The sequence below is a fragment of the Ornithodoros turicata genome, chromosome 5 (genome assembly GCF_037126465.1).
Source record: "Ornithodoros turicata isolate Travis chromosome 5, ASM3712646v1, whole genome shotgun sequence".
Taxonomy (NCBI): Eukaryota; Metazoa; Arthropoda; class Arachnida; order Ixodida; family Argasidae; genus Ornithodoros; species Ornithodoros turicata.
Genome location: NC_088205.1, coordinates 18959670 through 18980990, shown reverse-complemented (window position 1 = coordinate 18980990; position 21321 = coordinate 18959670). Strand labels below are relative to the sequence as shown.

The following is a 21321-nucleotide window of genomic DNA, read 5'->3' as shown; positions in this document are numbered from 1 at the left end:
GAGAATGACCCACACAATTCAGTTCATGAAAACTCCAAGAAAGAATAACCAACATGCGAGGCGGCTAAACTTGGCGTTCAGCTGTCCTGACGTCATCGCGAGGTGATCCTGAGATTCATCATTGAGCACTCGCCCTCTGCCCGCGGCACGTTTGCGTGACACCGCCGCATACGCTGCAGCCTCTTCGGCGAAGCCGGTGCCTACGAGCCATCTGATTGAGTCTGGCGATGTCGTCACGGTGTGACGCACATAGCACTCACTCTCCGAGGGCGCTGTTCTCGGAAGGGATGCTGGCGCGCGTGCGACCAAGACCTTCAATATACACGCTGCAGATGCACTGCGCTATACAGACGTACAATATTTGTATGCATTCCGTCTTTTATACGATATCCGTTACTATCTTGTTCTGGTTTTGTCTCTCTAGGTTCTCACGATGGTTGCGGTTCATCCTGTAGAGTTAATTGCGTGCGGTCGGGTTCAGCCTCTTGTAGAGTTATGTTACCTAGGTTGGGTTGGGATGGGTTAGGTTAGGTTGGGTTGGGTTGGGTTGACTTGAAGTTCAGGTCCGGGATCCGTCATCCAGTGTACTCGAAGTCTCAAAGAGCGCAAGCTGGGTGCGTGATGTGGACAACGAAGAAGTAACCTCGCTACCGCTGATGCACCTACGAGTTCTGACCATGTCGGAACTAACATCCCCCACGGTTTCCTTTTTTTAATTTATCTAATCTATACTCCCGCCGACACAAACCCAAACACGGAAAACTTACTTGGGAGACCTAATTGGCCCATTCCAATTGCACCAACCGGCTCACATGGTCCTATTTTTATTAAACATTACCTTCCGTGACCTTGCACTCTTCAAACAGAAATCATAAAAAAATAACAGAACTTAACACAGAGCTTGACCTCATACCACGATCATAGCCAACCGTTATCCCGAGAGACATCTACATGAAAACGAAAGGCGTAGCCTACGCTTTTTCGTTCCTTATACTTGACTACAATACACACGCGTTTTTGTGACGCGTTAGTCTATCTGTGTTAGTGTATGTTCGTCTGAGGCGTAATCCTGAGACAGCCCCTGTGGTTGGTCTTTCACTCTGATGCCAATATATATCTGTGACACTTATGCAGTTGTGATAATTGTCACAAGGTGGTGGTGGTGATAGTACAAAATGGCGTACGCTTTCCGCAAATCAGGAGTGATATCGGTATCATTCTATGCAGTGGTTGACCCTCACAGTGGTATGGTGGTGAAGTTGTGTCTTAAGAGTGTGTCTTAAGAGTGTGTCTTAAGGATCCAGCTTCTGAGTTGCATCAACACTTGAAGACAAACACAAAACCTTGATGCTGATGTCTTAACGACGTCCGCCATCAACAACTCGCTTATCTCACGAGATGGGGAGGAGAATTCGCTAATCCCATTTCCTAAGTCCTCGACCCTTTCGTTATCGGTCTCAATTTTCCCCCAAAGGGATCTCGGCCTAATTTCGTTAATCCTTCCTCTAATATTCCCTGTGAGAAGCCTCAAAAGGGTTGTTGGAAAGGCAAAAGCGTCAAACGAGACTAAAATGAAAGAGGCTCTACGAGGCGTACCATTTAACAGCTCTAATGGTTCTGGGTGCAGCCAATGGAGCCTCTTAATTACCCACGCATGCTGTTTTTGTGCATCTCATGCTGTTCACGTGTTTGCATTATCCAATGTTTGGTAAAAGAAAAAAAAAAGAAGAAACGTACATCTCCTTTTTTGCCTGTCCCGGCCTTACTTGCCTTGCCTGTTCTACTCTGGTACGACAGCCTGGGTGCATTAGCTGGCAACTTTTGTTTGTTCATCGTTAACACAGCGAAGCAGCGGTGGCTATGAGTGTCATACAGATGTGCACTCTAAGGAAAAAAAACTATTATTTGATTTGATTTGACTTGTAAACGAAAAAAATGGAGATGCTAGTCCGGAGCCACTCGGGACTGGCTACTCCACACTCTTAAAACAGAGCTTCACCGCATAGCACGCCGTGTGCCAACCATAGCCACGACTGATAGGGTTAACGCTTCCGATTCGAGGAGAGAAGGGGGCGTACGCCTTTTTGTGGCAATTTGGGTATATGGTAATTGCCATAAAAAGGCGTACGCCTCCCTCTCTCCTCGAATCAAAAGCGATAACCCTATCGTTCGCGGCAATGATTGGCGCACTACGTGCTATGGGGTGAAGGTCTGTTTTTAGAGTGCAGGACGCGATATTCAGAAAAGAAGAAAGGAAGAAAGGGAGACTACACAAATCTATACACTTTGAAACGGAATACACTCTTAAAAATGAACTTCACCGCATAGCACGCTCCTAGCCAACCATCATCTCGAATGTTATCGTTATTTGCCCTGACTTGTTGAAAACGGGAGGCGTACGCCTTTTCTCTGACAATTATGAACATCATAAGTGTCACAAAAATGGCGTACGCCTCCCGTTTTCAAGAAATCAGGGCAGATAAAGATATTGTTCGAGATGATGATGGGCTAGGAGCGTGCTATGCAGTGAAGTTCATTTTTAAGAGTGTAGATGAAAACATCACCAGAAAACTTGGCACCAAAAGCAACGGTGTAGGAGAGTTCACGTGTGAAATCTCAATGCACAAAAAACAAAGAGCGTCACAGAGTGTCAAAAAAGAGTGTGAAAAGGTGGTATCTTCCATAGTTACCACCTAGGTCAACATATAGCGTCTGATAAAGCTGTAAAAGGGTGGTAAAAGCAATTATCGTATATCCAAATTAGTAGAAAAAGGCGTATGCCCATCTCGCTCACCGAATCAGAAGCGGTAACCCCATCATTCGTGGCAATGGTTGGCGGACAACGTGCTATGCGGTGAAGCCCTGTTTTGAGGGTGAGGTAGCAGGTATAACTTTGCAACCTTTTAGGCGACAACTATTACCTCCTAAAAGGTGTAACTGCTCCACTCTTTTTTCTAAGAGTGTGGACAGGTGCAAAGAGGACAGCGTGAAGGAGTGGGAGACAGGTGGGTTCATTTCTCGACCGGACTTCGCGAACATCCGTCTGGGACGTCTGTCGGAAAAATCAGGGAACCACTCAGGATCTGGCAGCACAGTCGGTGGTATAGGATTCGAAACGCTTCGCTTACCTCTCAATATTTCTCTACCCGAGAAACGTCATCATGACGTTGGTAGACAGACTAAAACCGAAACAAATCGGAAGGGGAGGGCTGGGGGTTCCACAGAGTTCGAGGTAACTCGTTACTGTAACTAAGTTCCTTTTTTTTTTGTAACTTAACTCGGTACTTTTGCGCTGTGGTAACTTTCAGAGGAACTCGTTCCTTTTTCAGGTAACTTTGCCAAAGTAACTTAAGTTAAGTTCCAAGTTACTTTTAACTCGCTTTTCACTCACGTCTATATATTTTCTTGCTTTCTCTCCGGTTCCTCCATAGCATCTTTTGCCATAAACGTGATATTCAATCAATTACAGTATTTTATTCAGGAAGTAAGAACCGTTGCCATTGAAATGAAGCCGAACCATTGTGCGCCCACAGGGAGTAAGATGCAAAGCGTTCGAATAGACCTCTACCAGAGAAACGTCATCATGATATTGGTAGACAGACTGAAACAGAAACAAATCGGAAGGAGAGCGCTGGATTCCACGAATGGGCACGTGTTCGCTGCCTCCCGCTGAAAGAAATGTAGTACAGAAGGTCGCGTCCCTTTCAGAAACCATCGCAATCCCCTCAAGATCCTGGCTTTGTTCCGATCCGAAGACGTGGATCTGGAAGATCCGACCTTGTTCGCCCCTAGCTTCGAGCCTAATTCAACTCTACCAAATTGGTGGCGCTGTGGAGCACTATGACGGCATTTGTTTACAAACGAGAAGAGGTCTATTTTCAACGTCACCTGGGAGCTAGCATCAGTGAGCGGATGCTGTATCCACTCGGCCACGCCGCTGGTCAGCAGTCAACGAGATCGATTACTGATCCGAAGGTTGCGGGTTCGTACCAGGTGGGAACGACAGCGACGTGGTGGAATGGTAGAGCACACTGGAAAGAAGCAGCAACACCCAACACGCACTAAAGGACAGACGGGCCCTCGTACCTTTACCAAGGACCCCGTATGAATAACTTAGGGCATGGTACAAGTTGCTTCGATACGCCGCCCCTCCGTCGGGGAGGTTAAAGGGACAGTCGCATTCGTTCCAGCCGATTTCGAAACTATAGTGTCACTTACAGTAGCACAGAAGTCATTTTTAACACCCTGTTTTCTTCCTGTAAAACTGTTAAGCAGGCCAGTAAAATGCATCATGCGAAGTAATTCACACCACAGAATCACAATTATCGCAGAAATTGAATTTAAAGTACGCAAAAAGCGACCGTGCGCAACGGCGGTGGAGAGTAGTACCAGCCTGTGGTCTGCCAAGGACCTCGCGCTGACGCTACAAGGATCGCGCTCGTGATTGGTCCAGGGATATATTGTCTGCTACTCCGCTGTCGTCTGCTACTCGGCTGTTCGGGGTTCTGAAAAAGCATTGTTCTTGGCTCGGTCATGATTCGGCCGCTCCTTCTATCCCCAATTCTCTGGGAGAACTGGCAAAACTGGTTTACGGCTGCACAGGGACAAGGTGCTGAACCCCACTGACCGTCGAACCAGAATGAGTTCTTCCTGTAACGTCCCACTGACCGTCGAACGAGAACGAGTTCTCCCTGTAGCGTCATCGGTGACGTGAAATCATACCTCCTCCTCCTCGTTATACCCGGAGTGGTTAAAGGTGAACGCGCGGAGCCATGTTTATGTGAGTTTTTTTTTAGGAAACAAATTGCACACATCAAAACCTTTCGCGCCATTCGGTAAAATGACACACACACTTTCATCAGACGTCTTAACCTGAATTTTTTTTTTTTTGATGGCCCTCTGTAGTCCTTTAATTCCTTGGGTACCACTCACCACGCTATCGAAAATCCCACGAGGTATACTGGCATAGTTTCACTGTTATTCAACTGAATACGCGACAAAAGCAGACGACGGATATTGAGGGTATACCGGAATTCCCTCTCTGGAAAAACGAGAGAGCGTCATTCCGTAACCGGCCAATGATTGAACGCCTTTGAGAATGCCGCGGCTGTGCGGGCGTCTCATAGAGTTACGGAGCGTCTGTACGGCGGCTTTCTTCCTGTGTACCCCACTCTCGTACGGGGTGACGTCACGCCGCCGGAGGTCCTGCAGTCGCGGAGGCAGCGCTCATAATATCTAAGCACTTTTGGAACGAAAAAATTAGCCAGGTAGACTGTTGGTCGATGACGAACACACTGGTATCGGTTTCATGGATTGGTTGCCGGATGCGACCGTCCCTTTAAATGCGGGGGTGCCTTGTGCTGTGATTTCGGCGCGCGTTATATACCGGGTGTTTCACCTAGAGTAATAAAAACATTCTGACTGGCGGCGTACTCGCCGGAGGATTGGGGGATTTTTGGGAATTAGCTTCTGAGAACTTTTGCCGCCCTTTAGGAAGGGTTTGGATAATTTTTAATTGAGGGAAATTTATTTTTTTCAATTGAACTTTGAAAGTTTCCAAGCGAGCCTCACTTTTTTTTGAACAGGAATATGAAGTCCTCCACGGATAACCACAGACCCAGCAAAAACTATGCACAGTATATCGCGACAGAAATAGTCTAAAAAAATTAGTAGAAATTCGGCTTTAGCCCCGCCAGCTTGACTGTCGCAAAGAAGAGCGCACGGAAGTTGCGGGGAGAGTCGGAAGCGTTCCCGCATCTTGTTTTACCTTCCTTTCCACCGTTTTGACCTCGATGCTGGTGACAACCGACTTATCACAAACAAAACAAAACAACCGTCTTATCACAAAAGAAAGCAAAACAGATGAAGACGGGGACACTTCCTCCTCTAGACGCACATTTCGCGGGCGCTTCTTTGCGAAAATCAAGCAGGCGGGGCTAAAGCGTAATTTTTACTAACAATTTTTTCGACTATTTGCCTTGCAAATAAGCTGGAACCGAAAAAGCGCGCCTGAAGAGCGCGTCATCTACGCCGACGGAGGCTTATCTGGCCAGCAGAGCGGCACCTACTCCAATCATCTACATAGCTCCAAATCACGTGGCCCTGTGACGTAGAATGAGCGCTGTTCTCCCCGCGTTCCCAGTCGCCGCGGTTTCGGCTCATTTGCATATCAAAATGCGGGGATGGATATTTTAACGCATGTGCGTGTTTCAGGATTTGTTAGACGTGGAATGGCTTTCAACGAGGACAGTCTCTGACTCTGCTATCTCACTTTTGCCCAAAGTCCGTTAATCCCCTAATTAGAGAGTTAATTAATGAAGTATAGGTAATTAGTAATCAGTAATTAGTCATCTTAGTCAGTAATTAGTCATCTTGTAGTTGCATACATTCTTCGAGGGGATGTCCGCCTGGCCGTATAATTCAATTTCAAAAACGACGAATCTGTCCTGCTCTCTTAGATTTTTAATAAAAACTCTGTGGCACCTCAGAAAAGACACCTTATAATAATATGTCGCGAAATCTCTCTAAGGGCCGATCATTCTGCAACCTAGCGCCGTAAACTCCAGATGTAATTTTGCCAAGGTCTATTAGCGCATGCGCGCCGTTTCCTACTATGTTTCCTGTATCGAGCTTTCTAGCTTTCATTCACAAGTTTTTTGGTTTTTTCGAATGTCTACGGCCGTATGGGACGGAATGGACACGGCAAGGTTGGGTACGTCTATAATAGGTATACTTTTCTGTACACCTTCTGCTGGATACATCAATAATAGACAGCATTAACCGCGCACGGAACGGTGCCAACTTGTGAATGTGAGCATATATCGTGAAAAAACCAAGGTTGGAGCAGTGGTGAGGTTCGGGGAAGGTACGTCGTGAATGGGCGGCTCGGTGTACAGTGTAAGAAGATGGGAAAGAGGATGGTGGTTCGGAGGGGGCGAGAAACCCTTCTGAATTTGAGACTTGAGTAGTCCCGCGGAACTACGCAGAAAACCATTGGGACGGTCCTCGTTAACCGCCATGATATACCGAGTTAACCCGTCGTGATGAAGGGTTCCCTGTCGTGCCACTTTGAAACTAACATCTCTTTTAGGTGACGTCATTTGTCCGCATATCAACTGTTGGTGTATTGTTCTTTCAGGAAATATCCTTGGTTCCACAAGTGCAGAGGCATCAGTGCCAAGAGGTCAGCCGCGCCAGAGTAAGTAGAAAAAGAATGATATGGATCCCTTCATAAGCGTGTTTTGCGCGTTAGACGACGAAAGTGTTGTGTAATCAAACTGCTCCATCAGGGGCGAGGGGGGATACGTTTATTATATAAAAAAATAGGAGGGAAAGGTTAGCCACGGCTACGGTGGCTTGCTATTCCCAGGAAACAAATGGAGAAAGGAAAAGAAAGACAAACAAAAAGAAAAACAAACAAAAAGGAAAACAAACAAAAGGAAAACAAACGCATCAGTTTCGCACGAAAAGTGTTGGTTAGAAAGTGTTAGAAAGAAAAGTGTTTGGAAAGGAGTGTTTTGCAGAATATTTGAAAATGGGCCGTACATCTTAAGTACTCTACGTAGAGTCACTTCGAGAAATATCGGCGCACGCAATCATGGCGCACGTCCAACACCACATAGACAGAGAAAGCCTGTTTACACGCCAATCACGCCAGAGCCAGCCAATCAGGATCATGTTTTCAACGGCGGTAGCCAACCGCGAACGAGCTTTCAGCGGTCGTAGCCATGGAGACGAACCACCGTCGTCTGCGAGCAGTGATTGAACGTCCTCGCCTACTAAATGTGAAAACTTTAAAGCAAAGCGCAAGACGGTCCCATATCTTTCTCAAAACCGATTTTCTGGAAAGCGTGTTGCACTTTTTGTCTACATATTCAGGTCTGCACATTCCAAGCTATAGCTGCAATCACTGGATAGTTCTCGTATTCGCTCAACGGCGAATCGCAGTAGCAGACGAATTCTGACCTTATATGTGCACGTAGCGAAAGAGGGAGAGGAGGCAATAAGTAGGGCTTCTGTATCTAGGTGGCGTTGGTACGTCCCAGTCCGTCGTGCCACACTTCTGACGTCATCAGTTTTTCAGAACACGTAGTGTGGCCTGTCAGAGTGAATGCGGTCGTTTATTGGACTCTAGCAACTCGAAAGTCGAGAGGGCTGACTCCCGGTGGGAGAAAATGTCACGGCGCGGCTCTCGTGGAGTCATCCTCGTGGAAGTGACTAGATGTAGTTCTAAAATTCGAGGATTCAACAGTAGAAGTGCTCGAGAGTCGACTCCCAGCGACTCTCCTCTCGATGCGGGTCGCTCGAGTCGATGACGTATACCATAGCACTCATACGTCACGACTCCGACTCGCGGGTCCCACGAGTTGAATAAACGAACGCGACCGTCGTGTTTACTTTGCGCACAGTTGAGTAAACGCAGACAACCAAATGTCCCGTTTACTTTGCGCACAGGCTCTATTATTGTTAGAAATAGTGGGAACGGTACATCAGATGGCGTACATGTGTCCCACTTTATCATGTTTTCTTCCCCGTATCCAATACACTGAGTTTCGCATTTCTCGGGGGAATCTTAAGGGGGTGTTTCGGTATTCGTGATGGCGATTTCCTCTTACTTCCTTGGCTCTAAAACTTGGAATGCACGTTAGTACGGATGCACATAACCGTGGTTTATCATAAACTTGCCGTATCATTTATCCGGCGTAACCTGGGCCCAAGTATCACAACACTTCTAACGCTACAAACATAAATACCATAAACCTTGAGTGCATATAGTAGTAGTAAAAACATTGCAAAGAACGAGAATGGCTAAAATTATGAACGCGGTTCCACTTTGGGTTTCCTTCCTAAAAGCCCGACGACTGCCGAGCACAAACGACCAGTATCTTTGCACAAGAAGCATTACCTCCGCGCACACGACTAACGACTGAGTCAACACCGCGTTCTTTTCTTTTTGTTTCCATTAATCGAGGTACCAAAATTAGCCGAGTCACCGTAATATCCTCCGCTGGCGATTCGCCCGTTTCATGCGCAATTTAATCAACGCGAGAACGATGATTCCCACTGTAGATGTAGTCTGCGTTTGTTGGCGCCTACGCGGGGGAAGACATAGAAGATAATGTTTGGGGCTAATACGGCAGTAGGACAAACGTGTCGAAGAAGGAAATGCCACGAACAAAGTGTGCCTTGCAAGCCATTTTCGCTTAGCTAGCAGAAGGGATATCCGCCACGAAGAATAGAACCCTCTCCGTGGGGTATGCACGTGATGTTTCATGCTGATATGCTCAACGGCTGATTGGGGAGGGGTGGAGGTACCAGAAGTCCTGCCACCCCCCCACTCCCCCCTCAATTTCTGTCATCAACAGTGCTTCAATTAGTCTTCGGGAGTGTATGTAGCTATATACTCCACTATCAGACTTGTGCCCGTTACCAAAAAAAAGGAACTAAATACCGTTACCCGTTACTTCAGAAAAAAGTAACTAAATACGTTACTCGTTACCGACATACCAAAGTAACGAGTTCTCGTTACTCGCAGGTAACGAGTTACTTTTACGTTACCGCCGCATAGTTAGAGGAGCCAACAAACATGCCGCCACATGTGGAAACGCAATTAGTGACCCTTCGTTTTGTCTTGTTGCCCCTATGCGTCGCGTCTTGGGTATGGGTCATTGTAATAAGTAAACCTCTTGCTGAGACTGATAATTTGTCGTCCGTCCTTCGTGTTCCGTGTCTCTCGGCCCCTTACCATGAGTCTATGTCAGCTTGCCTGGACCCTCCCTTCTTTCCGAAGTGGGGGTGATCGGAGACTATGAAAACACAAGAAAAGACACCGGTTTTCGTGCCACCGATCACCAACGGTTCCCAAAAACAGACGACGGACTGCGTCATAATTTAGGGCGCTCAGAAGCTTAGCAAAGACAAGAAAAGGCTAGAAGTCGAAACGCGGTTTTTGTAGCCATTGCACAATCGGTGCCCATTCTTGGGAAGGAGTGAAGGTCGGAGATTACGGAAATAAAAGAAAAGACAGCAACACATCCAGCGAGGGATTGCAATAATACTTTGAGTCACACGTGGTCGTGGGTAACGCAGGTCAGATCTGTACACATTGCGCCACACGGAGTGCCTAAATGTGCTCCCCCACGCTGAAGAAAAGGAACGAGTAACGTCAGTAACGAGTTACCAATTTTTGTAACTGATTCCGTTACTATTACCCTATTTTAAAAAGTAACTAAATCGTTACTTCGTTACCAAAAAAAGTAACCGTTACCAAGTAACGAGTTACTTGTAACGAGTTAGGCACAACTCTGTCCACTATCCACTCCTCAGAAAAATGCGGGATCCGCCGCTGGACATGCATGTGGTGTATCATTAGCAGTAGCTTCACACGATGGACTTAGGTGGCTTCATAAAATGGACGTAAGTAAACCGAGCACTGTTCCTAGTAAGAACCTAACCAAAGTTAGCTGTAGACATTTCATCTTTCTTACCTTACCTAACCTAATCTAAGCTATTAAAACAGAAAAGTTTGTTAACCGGACATAGCCTGAAGGCTGGCTTACAGTCTGACGGAGTGAAGCAGATGACGTGTGGCGAGTCTGCCGTCGAAGTTCCACGGTGTCAAGTGAAGCGTGGTGAGAAGGGGGCGCACGTCATCAAAAACATAGTGCAAGTCCGGCTGCTCCTGGCAACGGATCGTGGTAGCCTTCCAGGTTTGTACAAGATACTCACAAAAAACATTGCAGAGAAGTTAGTGAGTAACGGGGGAACAAAAGTAATAAAGTAACTAAACGTAAGTAAAAGCAAAAAGTAAGCAGGAACAACCGAGGGGGGATATATTTATTAGACGAAAGGGGAAAAAGCGAGGGAAAGGTTAGCCAAACGGACGTCGGCTTACTATTCCGCAACAAAAAGAAAATTAATGAAGATGAAGAAAGAAGAATAAAATAAATAAAAGTAAAGAATGAAGAGGAAAGAAAAGAAGAAGAATGGAGATGAAGAAAGAAGTATAAAATAAATAAAAAAGAAAAGAACTGGGAAGTAAAGGATAGACCAACAAACGGTGAAAGACGGATGAGACAGATTAAAGACAAAGATGACAAAAGAAAAGATGACTAAAAAACAGTGAAAGAATGATGAGATGGATTACAGAAGATGACTTTAAAAGAAAAGCATGAGGTTAATGCGTTGAGGGTGAGAGTGGGGCACTGAAGAGTGAGATTGCACGACTGGAGTTCACAGGCTGTTCATAAGGCCTGAATCGCTCAAGAAAGTCAAAACAACCGCTTTTCAAAGTTAGTATCGGATAGCCTGCCCGTTTTGTGTGTGTGTGTGTGTTTTTTCTAACGCATTACCTTTAATACCGAACAGAACCTCTGCAGATGCGAACGAATCCAAAACGACATAATTTACAGCTTTTTTTTTTCTCCTTATCTTCCCTTTAACCTCGTAAAGAGTTAAATACTATCTTACGTGCCTTGTCTCACTACGGCTTTCGGTGCGGGTCTTCTGTCCTGCCTGATAGGGGTCTCAGTGGTTTACCCCACATACGCTTCAGGACAAGACATCGCCTCATGCATGCTCCCAAACCCGAGGAATCAAAAAATCTTTATTCTACATTACCCCTTCCCAAGAGTGACATGGATGTCTCTCGTATATAGAGCACAACAGGCGTTGCCGAGACAAAAGAGAACCTTTCGTTCGACCTCCGTGTCGCGCACAGAAAAGTAGGTATCTTCAAAGTAAGGAAAATGAGTACAAGTTATTGAAAAATGTATTTAAATTACATTACTAAATATTGACCTTTGAAAGTATTTGCAGGATACTAAGTTATTCGTAAAAGTATTTAAGACATGTAATTTAAATACTGTACAAATCTGCGAGCTTCATTTTTCAACATGATGTCTGCCGTTGAGCCGTTTAGTCGAAGCCGTAATTGCTCATCCCAATCTATACGACGCAAGTCGGAAGGATTACAGAGATAATCGATTTTCTAGTACTAGTTCATTCGACAACCACATCCATCATTCATTTCAGTAACCCGCAGAACGCACGAGATTCAAGAATCAATGTCAAATTTGTCAACGTCATTCTCTAATATTGTAAGCAGCTAAGCTCATGTTATTTTCAGCTTCAACCGTCATTTACGCTTAGACATTAGCCTCGACATGTAACGGATGTTACCCCCAGCATGACAAGACATCCTTCTTGGCGCGATGAAGGCAACTTTTGTGTGGCCGAGCGTTGTTCCTTCGCATCTCGAATGCAGCGCCATCCATTGGGCGGTGCCACATTCATCCTTAATGCCCATTTATACCTTAGGAGGGAAGTCGCACAGCGTGTTGCTTACGACGGAGATAAATGTTCGTCGCACCTGCGTTACGCTAAATTGGTAATATGAATAATGTAGCCTGATGGATGCTGCATCACGGAACGGTCGCTACTTTCGAAAGTAGCTTTTTAAGCGGCCTTGATTGGTGATTTCTTGAACGGCATATGTTAGGGTGCGCGTACTTCATAACAATGATTTTTATATACTTATTTATTTAATAAATACTACCGGCCGACGTGTGACGACCAAGACAGAGTGACCAGCACACACACACACATAAAGATACGATGATGAGATGGGGCTGATGCCGGCCAGCAGGCTGGGTGCTGCCCCAGTGCCACTTGTACGTAATGAGAGATGATGATGGAGATGATGAGGATTCCGGTAATCAAAGCCGGGTGGAGAGGCCTGTTGATGACAGGAAATCCCAAAGGTGACGGAGACCTTGTGCGTATGAGCGGTACTGGACCATGGGCCCATCACCTTGCCTATATATCGTAAATGGGCGGTGATCGATTGCATGCAGTCCGTGCTGCAAGATCTCGCGCCCGCGCTGGTAGTCCGGGCAGTGCATAAGTAGGTGGTGCAGGTCAGCGCGTACATTGCACAAAAATACGTTATACACTATGATTACATAGATAAGCTATAAATATATATTACTATATATTTTGGTCGGTTATTTTGGACAGCTGTGTTATTTTGTGACGTGACAGAACGTCATGGAATAAATGATCGCACGATTTTTTCTTCACGGTTTTCTCGATACGTTGTTATGGTACTGTAAAGAACGAGAGCCAGTCTTCGGGTTTCGCCTAATCAAGAAATATGAAATAAGTTAAATGCACAGGGTTCCTCAAAACATATTTCTTTTTATTCCGTGTTAGTGCCGCGAAGCAACTGGGGCTATGAGCGGCCTACAGACGTGGACAGATGGAGAGAGGACATGCGTCCTGGGCCGACTTCAAGGGGAGTACCCCAGCGGCTGATTTCTTACGTCCAGTATATGATATACTGCAGGAACGACAGACGTTGAAGACTATGGACGATGACCAATGGAGTGATTAAAGTTAGTGACAAAGATCTTCAGCTTCCAGCTTTGTTTCAGAAAATTATGAAAAATTAGAAAGCGCTCTTTCGTCCACGGCCGTCAGATCCCAATCCACCATTTTCTGGAGCTATTGGCGACGCTTCGAAATTAATTATGGGAGGCACATTTACTAGAAGTGGAACAACAGAAGTGCGCGTTCCGCTTCGAAATTTTAAACGCGCAGCGAAATAAACATCATGACAAAGTTTGACTGCTAACAAGCTACGCAAACAGGCATGATCACGAGGGATTCGCAGACGACAATTGGAAGTGTTAAGAGGACTGCGGTTCTTTTTTACCGGGTTCGAATCCGGGAGCCGGCTGTGCTTTTCCTCGAACACTTTGAGTCAAATGTCGGCACAGTTCCCTGTAAAGTCGGCCAAGGATGCACGATCCATCTTGCAGTCTTAAAAATGAACTTCACCGCATAGCTCGCTCCTAGCCAACCATCACCTCGACAACAACAACAACAACATAGATGAATAGATGATGATGATGATGATGTGGTATGTTTCCCTGCGTTGAGTGCAGGACCCTACCCCATTCCAAAAAGGTTCACATGAAAGGATGACGAGGGAAGGAAATCCCTACAGTTCGTGAAGGAGGCCGGTGTCCCTCAGAAAGGAAAGAAAAGCGCCAAGTGCACGGCACTGATGTCCAGGGTTACTCCATGGGACAATAACTTTGCAGATGTTGAATGGCCTCTGATCCAGCGTTTCAAGTTGACATTTAAAGGCCCGTCGCTCGCGTACGTACTGGCTGCAGTCTTCGAGGATGTGTCGGATTGTTGCCTGGAAACCACAAGTTGTACACAATGCGGTGTTGCTATGGCCCAGCCTATACCGGAGTGCAGGGGTGAATGCGACGCTAAGTCGTAAACGACGCACGTGAGACGTAAAGAGGCGAGGGAAACCGCTTGGCATTTCAAATAAAAGCGTTGGGTCAACAGCATACGGAAGCGACCACCGGGTGATGTCATGACACCATTCCTGATGGGCCCAAGGCGACGTCAACGCGGACAAGAGGGAGCGCCTATCCCCATTCGAAAGCATGATGGGGACTGCTGAGCGGCGATGGTGAGCCGCAGCAGCTGCCCGATCCGCTATTTCATTGCCTCTTATTCCAATGTGGCTAGGGACCCATTGGAGGGTGAGCCGGTGGCCCCTGTCTTCTAAAACGTTGAGCGTCGTCAGGATGTTCACTACCACCGGAGCCAAGGAGCCACGGATGCCCATGTTGTCTATGCACTGCAGCGCTGCCCGCGAATCTGTGTAAACCACCCAGAGGCGGGGGTGGTGATCCAAAATAGACTTTAGGAATAGCAGGATGGCATACAACTCCGGAGAGGTGGCCGAGGTGCGGTGCGATAGGCGGAACCCACGTGAAATTGAGTCCTCTGGAATTACAAATGCCGCGGATGAGCCGCCAGTAGTGGAGGAACCGTCCGTATATACAGCGGTTTGGTTTCCGTATGCAGCGTTCATCCACTCCAGAGTACTCTGCTTGAGGACTGGAGCAGGGGTTTGGCTCTTCGGCCCCTTGATCCCCGGGACGTGAGACGAGATGGATGGTTTCGGCAGTGTCCATGGTGCTACTGAAGAAACGGTTGGGGCAACAGTGAAGGCAGGTATATGGTCCGTTATTTCTTGCGCATACTTCGCGATTTTGCTGCGGTTACGCTTACGAAGCTTCTGTACCAGTGGGTGACGGCGATGGTGAGCGCGCAATCGCAAATAGTGGCGGAAAGTTTCTCTCTTGCGGAGGACGCCAATTGGGAGTTCCCTGGCTTCGGCCACCACCATCCTCGTCTCAGCGCAATGCGGAACGCCAAGACAGGTCCGCAAGCTGCGCGCCAAGACGCAACGGAGCTTGTGTTCGGACGTCTGTGATAGTCCGTGCAACACAGGAAGGCTGTAGACTACTGAGCCACGAACAAGCGCTTTGTGGAGTGCAAGAAGGTCCCGCTGAGTACATCTCCAGCGCAAGCCGGCAAAGTGACGTATCACATTTCCCCAACGTTGCGCCTTTGAAGTGAGATAGTCAATGTGTCTTGCCCACGACAGGTTGCGGTCCAACACAACACCGAGGAACCTGTGGTGCCTGACCTGCCTTAACGGGGATCCCCCAATGTGTACTTGGAACCGGCGCATCTCTTTCCGGGTAAACGGAAGGGTAGCAGTATTCTCAGTGGAGATGTCCATCCCTGCGTTCAGGGAGTAGGCATGTATGGTATCAAGTGAGCTCTGGAGTCGACGCTGAATTGCAGGGCGGGACTTGCCAACCGTCCAGACTCAAATATCATCAGCATAGATGGACAGATGCACCCTCCGAGGAAGGCACCCCTTGAGGCCCATCAAGACAATGTTGAATAACAGGGGGTAAGGACACTTCCCTGAGGAACTCCCTGTGGCACAGTTATCTTTTCCGTGTCCCCCTTGCCTGTAGTGACGAAAATCTTCCGTTGACGGAGGAAGTCGGAGAGCCACGTCAGCGCCCTATGAGGCACCTGGGCCTTCAACAACCCATGAATAACACAAGGATGGCTTACGAAATCGTACGCCCGTTTGATGTCCAGGAAGACAGCCATCGCTATTTCGGTCGATAAATTATGAAAATTACAAAGGTGGTGATGATGGGACTAGCCGTCCACGCTCAGGCGGACCCCGTCACGGCTATCGCGCACTCTTAAAAATGAACTTCACCGCAGCACGCTCCCTGCCAAGCATAATCTCGAATGATATCGTAATCTGCCCTAATTTGTTGAAAACGGAAGGCCCACGCCTTTTTTGCGACAATCATGAACAGCATAAGTGTCACATAAAGTCGTACGCCTCCGGTTTTCAACAAATCAGGGCAGATAACGATATCATTCCAGATGATGGTTGGCTAGGAGCGTGCTGCGGTGAAGTCCATTTTTAAGAGTGCGCGATTGCCGTGATGGGGTCCGCCTGAGCGTGGACGGCTAGTTCCATCATCACCACCCTTTTAATTTTCATAATTTATCGACCAAGACCGGGATCATGGGACAATTAATTGTTATGCATGCATTTTTAGCGCATTTAGATTCTGCAATGTATAGCGTAGCGCTCAAAAGCAAACGGATTATTTTTATAGAGTTTTTTCTTTCATGTCATACCCGGTACTTTATCTTGGGCAGCCGTGTGCTCCTGGCAATTAAATTTACGTAATTACAAAGGCATGAGAAACGGGTAATTAACTTTGAATCCGAGGGAGCCGGAGAAGAAGTTCCTCTAGCATTTTCAAAAACTGCTTTCTCTTTTGAAAGCAATTACTGCGTCTTAGTTGGGCAACGTCAGAGAACCGACAACAACGCCCTCTTCTGCATCTTCCTTTGTGAATGGCCGTATAAAGGCACCATTCCTATCTAATTGTTCTTTTTCAACAACGTAATCTGCGCATAAATCGGTCTGAAAATCAGCTCCGTGCTCCACGAACAAGCCGGTGAAGATACGAGGCTGCATTGCATTATGTATATGGGTTTTAAAAAAAGTGAGTAAGAAAAGGATACGGAAAGAGACGAAGGAGTGAAGAAACTGAGCGCAATCGAGCGAAATTATACTTCGGCACATGTCGACCCTTAATATGATGGTTTACAACTGCAGTTTCCCTCGATTAGCGTAACCTCGAGACGAACATTCAAAGAAAATCGCCAATCCCAGCCTCTGTGTTGAATGTTATGTCAACATTCTACTGTCAACAAAGAAGATGATGAGTCATTGTCTGTGACACTCGCGTGACAGACATCGCGTTCATTCTAGTTTTTTTAACGGAATAAACACATCGTCATCCCTCTCTGTCCTGTCTCATCTTCAACACTCTATAGATGGAGCTAAAAAAACTGTACAATGCGCGTCACGTGTCTTTTCCTCTTCCCTCGTTTGTGAAACACCCCAGCTCATCGTCATCATCTATTGTTGTTGTTGTTCCCTCGTTTGCGTTTGCGGTGATGTTATTTTGTCGTCGTGCTGTGCACATTCATTTTACGCAAGTTTACCTTCGTAAGTTCCCTGTATGAACTCTACCGACTCCCATCAATATCAACTGTTAGATATCATAATTGTATGTATATGTATGTAAATGAGCTATTTGTATTGCCTATTTGCCAAAGTGGAACTTGTCTCCTAACGAATGCATTCCTCAATGACAAAAGTGTTATGCAGACAGGTAACATTGAAATGGAAACATGCTCGTTTTACACCTAAGTGGTTGTCTCACTATTTTTGACCAGTGCGTTGATATCGGCCACTGAAAAAAAAAAGAAGACATAGCAGCTTTCTGTAGACATCACAAACGAACCACCGGTGTCTGAAAATGGTTCACTTCTCTAGATCACAGTGGCGCAGATGTGTGTTCGTTGATGAAAATGAAAATGAGTGTTCGTTCAACGTTTGCATCGTTCAACCTTTTTCCTTATACTCTGATCAATTTTGTTCCCATGAACGCCATGTTTCCTTCTTCCTCGTCCAGGTCGTCCTTTGATATTGCAGCAAATCTCGGTCTCCGGAGAGTCGTTGCACGCCCTGTCATCTGCTACCGCTGTTTCTGCCTCTTTTAAAATTCAATTTTCGACCGTCCATATCAAGATGCGGATCCCGTGGGCCCCCTACCGGATTACGCGTACAGCACGACCTAGGAGTTTCGGATTAGGCCGTTTGGAATAATGAACTATGCCATTCCCTTGCGAAAACAGGTCACATGGTGGAACGGACGCCTTTTGGCCCTTCGGCGTAGGTGGCTTCTGAATGCAATCATACCTTCATCGCTAAAGAACAGCGTACATGGAGCTACATGGCTCTAATACGACTTAGAAACAAAATGTCGACTGATTCAGGTGACCCACAGGGTCCTTGAAGAGAATCCAGAAGCGTTGAACTGTAAATGGATGGTTTGAAGCCTTCGACTGATCCTAAGATAATGGCGTTTCGCTGTGAGCATGGCTGTGAGTGGCATGTAGGTGCCATATGCGATATTTCATCCAGAAGGTTGTCGCAAGTTTTCAGATAAACCAGAAAATCCGCTTTTGCTTTGACGGTGACGTGAGCATGAGCTACCCTGTCCTGGAGGACATCGCGCGGGAGACCGAGAACAATGTGACTGATGACTACTGTTCCGAGACTCGGTAAATTAACGCCAATCTAATTACGTTCACTGTTCGCGCTGGAATAGGATGCCTCTTCTCATCCTCCATGTTCCACGTCCAGTGACCATAACTATCTGTGATGCTTTTATAACGCGGATAAATACTTAGCGTCGGATAATCATCCCCATGGGTGATATTTCGAGTCGGACCACTTAATCTTCCCAGCAAATATTTTTTTGTTTTTCTCTCGTGGTTGTTCAAAAATGGTATATTGCCCCCCCCCCCCCCCCAAACGCGCAAGAGTTCGGTTCCTCATTTATGATACGATTAGGGTTTCCGGGTTTTCGGAGTTTATTTTGTGGGATATTCGGGGGTGTTCTTCGGAGTTTATTATATTTTTACTATAGTGTTGATATCCCAAATTCAAAGAAAAGGCGACGGCTGTGGAACCACATACAGAAAAAGAACAACATCAACAACAACAAATAAGTAATGATGATGTAATGGGATGTTTCGCCGTTGAGGCAGCACTCTGTCCGAGACGATGGTGAATGATGATGAATGTTCACAGTTCATGCAGGATCCCTCTTGCGGCTAAGAAACAGAAGAATGAGAAGGTACCTTGCAAAAACGCGTACCGTTAGGAAGGAGTGCAACTTGCAGACAAGACATATCTGTATCACGCTCTGTGCTCGATCACTTGACGACTTGAACATCCCTACCCTACCATTTCAAGCAGAGAATTTGTATGTGACCTGCGGAAAACGAAAAGGGGAGAGAACAACAACAACTACTACTTTATTTAAATGATGATGATTGGGGAGTTTCATCGCCAGGGGCGATACGCTACATCATTGCTGGCGGTAATGTGGCGAGATATAATATTGTGTCGCCTCACAGTGAGGACCGAAGTACTACAGTGTCGATAATCTTCAGGAGTGCTTTTGGGGCACAGCGTTCATGGGATGGATTTGGCCATGGACCAAGCAATTTCGACATAGCGAGAGGGAGAGAATCCAGCTGATTTAGAGATCCCGAAAGTGTGGATCGGAAAGCTTGGTAGTGCGGGCAATGAAGAAGAAGAAGAACACCAACAACAAATAAATCGTGACTATGACCCGGGGTGGGGCAAAGAAGAAGAATGTGCACTAGATCTTCCAGATCACCGCAGTGACGGCATCTAGGAGAGTCAACTTGTCACAAACGGAATGCAACTGAGCTGTAAAAGCCACATTGGGTCGCATCCGATGAATTAATGTAGCGTCTTTATGTGATATGAGTATAGATGGGGGGATGTCATTTGTCAATTTATTTATTTATTTATTTATTTCAAAAAACCCCAAGGGTCCGGAGGACATTACATGGGGGGTGGGAACATTATATTGGAACACATCATGGAACATTGAGAATGGAAACAGTAATAACAGAAAGAAACAGAAAACAGAAATAGGGAAACAAAATAACAGCAACATCTTGGAATAACAGGATAAGAACAATACAAGTAAGTATACAAAGCGATAAACTCAGCAATACAACAGAACTAACACTAGTATTGAAGATGAAGAAAGTGAGAGAGGAAGCTACGGAAAACTGTATGGTCGTCAATGGTAGCGATTGATGATGGGAGGTTGTTCCACTCAATGGTAGTTGTGCAAAAAAACGATTTGGAGATGCGATGGAGATACAATTGCCGGTAAGCCAGTAGACGTCGAAGAATGGAACGACGGTCTCCTCTCAGCAGTGCAGTCGTACTCGTTCGTCGCCTAGATGAGAGAGCTGTTTGAAGAACTCGTTCGCTTGGTTCCTGAAGATTATGGACCACGTGCTTCGCCCTTTCACATGGAAATTTTGTGCGGTTTATATCCACGATATCGCCGTACATTCCCGGTCGCACGAACAGCACAGTCGTCATTTGGGTCAGGGGTTAGCGGCTTTCACCGCCGCGAAGATGTGTCTTCTTCGGCAAAAGGTAACCTTCCTTGGCCGGGTCCTGGACGGCAAGACGAAGAGTACAAAGCAAGAATCGGTTGCTCGCATCAGCACTATGCAGAAACCGCACGACCTCCACTCACTCAGGGTTTTTCTTGGCCTGGCGGGACATTTCCGTGCGTACATCCGAGAATACGCAACCCTCACCAAGTGCCTCACCCAGCTGACCCGCAAGGAAATTCCCTTTAAGCAAGACGGTATACTGGTATCTTGCCCGGAAGATCTCAGCAGACCCAGTATTGACGCTCCCGGACTGTACTCCCTTTCTAGTTAAAGGCGGATGCTTCTCAATGGTACCGGGGCAATCCTATACCAAAGACACCCTGACACCCCGAGGGCGCTCTCTCTCGCGGTTGTGGGCTACCACTCGCACACCTTTACCGATGCGGAGCTAAACTACACCGCCACGGAGGAGGCTTTACGAGCTGTTCTCGCGTTCGGGTACTTCCGTTCTTACTTGGAAGTAAGGCTTCTTCGAAGACTTCTTGGTCTCTATGACTTCTTACGAAGTGATAAAGACCGTCAGACATGGTGGGGATTTTCAAAGCCACGGACTACAGGGGATCGCGGGGAACCGTTTTAACAGCTGCTATTCGCGAGGAGAACCTATCATACCACCACCACGCGAGGTTTAGTGGAAATCGTTTCACGTTTCGTTTTACGTTCGGTACGTTCTCTCTGCTTAGTGGTTTTTGGTACCAACATGGGAACAGAAAGCGAACACTCTGTGAGAAGTAAGACGCCATCAGTGGACATACGAAGTTCAATTTTATCGTGAGCAAGGAATAACGCGTTCTTTTGACGGTACGACATTAT

The 21321-nt window shown here is 46.6% G+C and overlaps 1 protein-coding gene across 2 annotated transcripts in view; it reads left to right on the top strand.

The window, feature by feature from the left end:
* The window catches only part of LOC135395354 (uncharacterized), a 111641-nt gene that overhangs the window by 82951 nt on the left and 7369 nt on the right, over nt 1-21321 (top strand). For both annotated transcript variants that reach the window (XM_064626591.1, XM_064626592.1), the window contains exon 3: nt 7139-7198. In XM_064626591.1, coding sequence (XP_064482661.1) covers nt 7139-7198 — 60 coding nt within the window. The remainder of the gene's footprint in view (nt 1-7138; nt 7199-21321) is intronic.